The sequence below is a fragment of the Gymnoscopelus microlampas genome (assembly GCF_963454915.1).
Source record: "Gymnoscopelus microlampas genome assembly, chromosome: 19".
Taxonomy (NCBI): Eukaryota; Metazoa; Chordata; class Actinopteri; order Myctophiformes; family Myctophidae; genus Gymnoscopelus; species Gymnoscopelus microlampas.
This window is the reverse complement of record NC_139956.1, coordinates 16,689,923-16,694,942: the sequence shown is the minus strand read 5'-3', so window position 1 is coordinate 16,694,942 and position 5,020 is coordinate 16,689,923. Positions and strand designations below refer to the sequence as shown.

Sequence of the window (5,020 nt, the reverse complement as noted above, 5' to 3'; positions counted from 1 at the left end):
TAACACTATGTGACTGAGTCCTGGAGCAACAAGGGGGAGGGGGGGTCGTCACAGATGGGGCCTACACTTCACATGAGTGCACATACACACACTCACACACACTTTGGTTGCTTATTTGAATGTGAGTGATGACATCTTCTCCACTCTGCAAATGCAAATGGCAATAACGACTTTTTGTGTCTTTAAAAGACCGTGTGTGCATGTGTGTGCATATCTATGTGTGTGTATACGTGTGTATGTGTATGTGTGTGTGTGTGTGCGCGCGTGTGTATGTGTGTGTATATGTGTGTGTGTGTGTGTGTGTTTGAGTTTAACTATGCATGTTTGACCTGATAATGTCAGCAGTCAGACAGAGAGGTGACATGGGGGTGACATGGAGGTGACAGATGGAACTAGTTTTACTGGTGGAAGAAACCACTCTGACAGCCCGTCTGCCACCGTGCATCATCATGAACGGAGCCCTCCGATTGGCCGAGGCCCCTAATGACCACCCTGCCCGGTCCAATGGCAAAAACATGAAATATTCAGATCACAAATGGAGGGGAATGTTTCAGTCATTTGAATAATTCATCATAAAATTATGTTTTATCTGTGTTTGGTTTACTGGAGCTGTCAAACATGAACACAGTACATGATGTAAGTCACTGGTTCTCAAAATGGGGTCTGGGGACCCCCAGGGGTCCTTGAGGTTGTTCAAGGGGGCCCCTAGTTTTTTGATAGTAAGGAACCAAATGGATCCCTTACGGATCTATAACTCTGAGAATGTAGAAATGGAACTAATTGGACACTTATGGGTCTATTTGCTTAAATTTCTACACTCTCAGAGTTAAATTAACACTGAGGATTTTATAGTGTAGATTGGGGTCCCTGAGGGAAAAAAAACATTTCAAATGGGGGTCCATATCTTAATCACTTAAACCCTCTAGATCTCAGTTGGCTCTGTACTTAAACTGTTTTTTTTTCATCAACACCAAAAATAGCCGATCTACAAGCTCACAATACTCACAAGCTCACAGAATATAGATGCCTGGGTTCAAGTGGCTAATGCATATCAAACTGTGGGTCCTTGAAGTGAAAATAATATTGAGAATCACTGATGTAAGACTTGATGTTAGAGAGAAGGTCAAGCTTTACACTCCGTTTTAAGATGGATGGTGCCACTTTCCAACAAGAACTGGGTTTTAAGCTAGTTAGCTTCAAAATAGGTGTAATTATTCAGGATGTTAAGAGAGAACATGACATTATGGCTGGGATTTAACTATCCTGAATTAAAGCTGCGATCCGTGTGTTTCATGTCCGACCCTGAGATTCGAGCATCTACCGCTCATCCAAGATGGAATCCCTGCTTGGCCAGGGGAGATGTTTGGCTTCATGAGCTTCAGGCAGTACTAGGCAGTATACTTGTAAACCAGTGTCCTACCTGACACCATGGTATGTATGTCTCAGTGGAAGAGTAGCGAGACCACCTCCAACCACTGCACATGTACAAGTTATACTAGTTATATTGTATTAACATACTCTACTAACTCTACCATTCAGATTGGCTAAAATAATATTCATTAAAGGTTCCTGACTGCAGTTAAAAAAAAAAACCTAGAGCAGATGTTAAGGGAGAAAGGAGTCAGGTAGGAGGCTAAATTTAACTTAATTTGACCTGTAAGGGTTTATTTATACACTCTGGGTTAAATGAACCCTGAGGCTTTTGTGTGGGTACATCACACATCAGGTTATCCATTAGTAAATCCATGAATTAATCAGCTAATTCATACCCACATACATTTATCCAAACATAAACCTGTCTAGATGATGTGTTATTTTTTAATCATGAACAGCTGCATAGCTGCCATGTGACAGCTTCCTGGTATTACACTAATTAAGAGATGTACCTTTAAGAGAAAACGAGCCAATCACACACGTACAGTAACCCTACTGTACAGCCGACTTCCTGTTTTACCATATAAGGATGAGAACACACCTCAACATACGGTTCTCTGTCTGCAGCGTGCACGCATGTGTGTGCACTGTGCACGCACACACACACACCATTCACCTCTCCTCTCATCCTCCATTCATCATACACGTGCCAGGCGTGCACATGCACGCACGTCTCTCTCATGAGCACGTGCACACACACACACACACACACACTTTCCATCTTTATCTCTGTCCATCATTTTAATCCTCTGTTCTTTTCACTCACCTCTGTTCTCTCTCTCTCTCTCTCTCTCTCTCTCTCCATCCCTCTCTAGGTCTTTCTCTACACTGCAGAGTTACCTGCCTTGCTCAGAGGTACATAGGTAGTGTGGACGTGTTTCTCATGGACTTTCGTGGCTTTCACACGCACGCACGCGCGCGCACACACACACACACACACACACACACACACACACACACACACACACACACACACACACACACACACACACACACACACACACACACACACACACACACACACACACACACACACACACACACACACACACACACACACACACACACACACACTCCTTTCTCTCAGCTGAAGGCAGTCTTTCAGAGTAATGGTTTCCTAGCAGTAAAATAAGCATTAGCAAGCATTAAGGGGGTGGGGGGGACTCTGGGTAAAGCCATGAGATTGATTGTAGATCTGCTATTTTTGCTACTTATGCATGACACTGTCATATGACAAAGTATAAAATAGGGCATTAATTTATGAAAAAAGAGCATAATATATATATACATATGGAGCTACCAAAGTTTTCTGCCCGACAGGAACGATATGGACTCATCCCAAATCAGTTTGAAAATAACTAAAAAGATAAAGAGAGAGATAAAGAGAGAGTTAAAGAGACAGATAAAGAGAGTGAGAGAGATTGATAGACAGAGAGAGAAAGTCATTAGTGAGTTCCAGTAACAGTGATGCTGCTCTCTCTCTGTACGTCTCTACAGCTTCCCATCAGTAACACATGCATTAGCAAGCATTACAGCCAATCACACGCTAATACACCTGTGATGTCACTGACGCTAGTGTGTCTCTGGCTAAAATGTAGACAAGAGAAGACCCGGCACATCATGTAACCAGTACAACCAGTCTGCTACTGTACTGGTGGACACTGGGATCTAACCAGTACAATCAATATTCTAGTGGTGGACACTGGGAGCTGACCAGTACAACCACAGTGTCCTACTGTTGTCCTGGGAGCAGACCAGTACAACCAGTCTTCTGCTGTTGTACTGGGAGCAGACCAGTACAACCAGTCTTCTGCTGTTGTACTGGGAGCAGACCAGTAAAACCATAGCCTTCTGCTGTTGTGCTGGGAGCTGACCAGTACAACCACAGTCTTCTGTTGTACGGGGAGCTTCCCAGTACAACAGTACAAGACTGTGGTTGTATCTACTGGGATCTAACCAGTACAATAAATCTTCTAGTGGTGGACACTGGGAGCTGACCTGGGAGCAGACCAGTACAACCACAGTGTTCTACTGTTGTCCTGGGAGCAGACCAGTAAAACCACAGTCTTCTCCTGTTGTACTGGGAGCAGACCAGTAAAACCATAGTCTTCTCCTGTTGTACTGGGAGCAGACCAGTACAACCACAGTGTTCTACTGTTGTACTGGGAGCAGACCAGTAAAACCACAGTCTTCTCCTGTTGTACTGGGAGCAGACCAGTAAAACCATAGTCTTCTCCTGTTGTACTGGGAGCAGACCAGTAAAACCACAGTCTTCTCCTGTTGTACTGGGAGCAGACCAGTAAAACCACAGTCTTCTCCTGTTGTACTGGGAGCAGACCAGTAAAACCATAGTCTTCTCCTGTTGTACTGGGAGCAGACCAGTAAAACCACAGTCTTCTCCTGTTGTACTGGGAGCAGACCAGTAAAACCATAGTCTTCTACTGTTGTACTGGGAGCTGACCAGTACAACCACAGTCTTGTACTGTTGTACTGGGAGCTGACCAGTACAACCAGTCTATTACTGGTGGACACTGGGATTTAGCCAGTATAACCACAGTCTTGTACTGTTGTACTGGGAGCTGACCAGTACAACCAGTCTATTACTGGTGGACACTGGGATTTAGCCGGTATAACCACAGTCTTCTATTGGTGGACATAGAGAGCTGTTCCATGCGAGATTCCTAGCTTGAGTGCATCTTGAAGTTTTGAGTTGTGTGTATTGAGCGAACACTAGATGGGGAGATGGACTGTGTGAGCTTGTGTGTGTGTGTGTGTGTGTGTGTGTGTGTGTGTGTGTGTGTGTGTGTGTGTGTGTGTGTGTGTGTGTGCGTGCGTGTGTGCGTGCGTGCGTGCGCTTGCATTACCTTCCAGCAGTTCGTCCATACTGGTGATCTTGCGGGACCCGTCCAGGGTGTAGATATTTCGGACGCCCTGCGGGAGGTGCAGGTTGTCGGCCAGCGAGCGCGTCAGCTCCACCAGCAGGGCGTCGTACGAGCGCAGGCGGTCGTTGGACACGGCGAACAGCAGGCCTTTGAAGTAGCGGTCGCCGTTGCGGTAGAAACGCACCTTCTTGGCGCGCCGCTCCGAGGTGAGCGCCTGCAAGGTGCGTGTGCGGTAGTAGCTGCAGTTGGCGCTGTGGGCGGGGCTCGGAACCAGGCTGCTTCCCCGGGAGCCGGGGCCGGAGCCCGACTCATCCCGCTTGGAGCGTGTGGAGCGGCCGCGGCGCACCCGGTCCCGCTCGTCAAAATGCTCCAGTTCGATGCTCTTGTTGGTCAGAGACATGGCTGGTCAGAGCTTTTAAATGTGTTCCCGTTTTTGTGACTTAACGTTCACAGACAAGACCTCCACAAACCTGTGCGTTCATGACCTCTGTTCCTGCATGGAAAACTCTGTCCTCTGGGGGGCGATGAGGGGACAAAATCTTCACGATCCAACACCACTCAGTGAGAATTAAAAAATATCACACAGCCAGTGTGAAGGAAGAGGTGCCTCACATCCAGGTGTGGCAAATACTGCTAATTAAAGATCTGTCTACTTCTCTCTTAAATGAGTGTAATTAGTTGCAGCTTTATGCTGCAATCAGTTG

General features: G+C 46.3%; 1 protein-coding gene across 1 annotated transcript in view; it reads right to left on the bottom strand.

Annotated features, from left to right (window-relative positions):
- The window catches only part of LOC311035383 (serine/threonine-protein kinase DCLK2-like), a gene marked incomplete at its 5' end in the record, with an annotated part of 25,427 nt that extends 20,711 nt beyond the window's left edge, over positions 1-4,716 (bottom strand). Inside the window, one exon of the mRNA XM_084043551.1 lies at positions 4,299-4,716. Coding sequence (XP_083899677.1) covers positions 4,299-4,716 — 418 coding nt within the window. The remainder of the gene's footprint in view (positions 1-4,298) is intronic.
- Between the last annotated feature and the right edge of the window lie 304 nt (positions 4,717-5,020).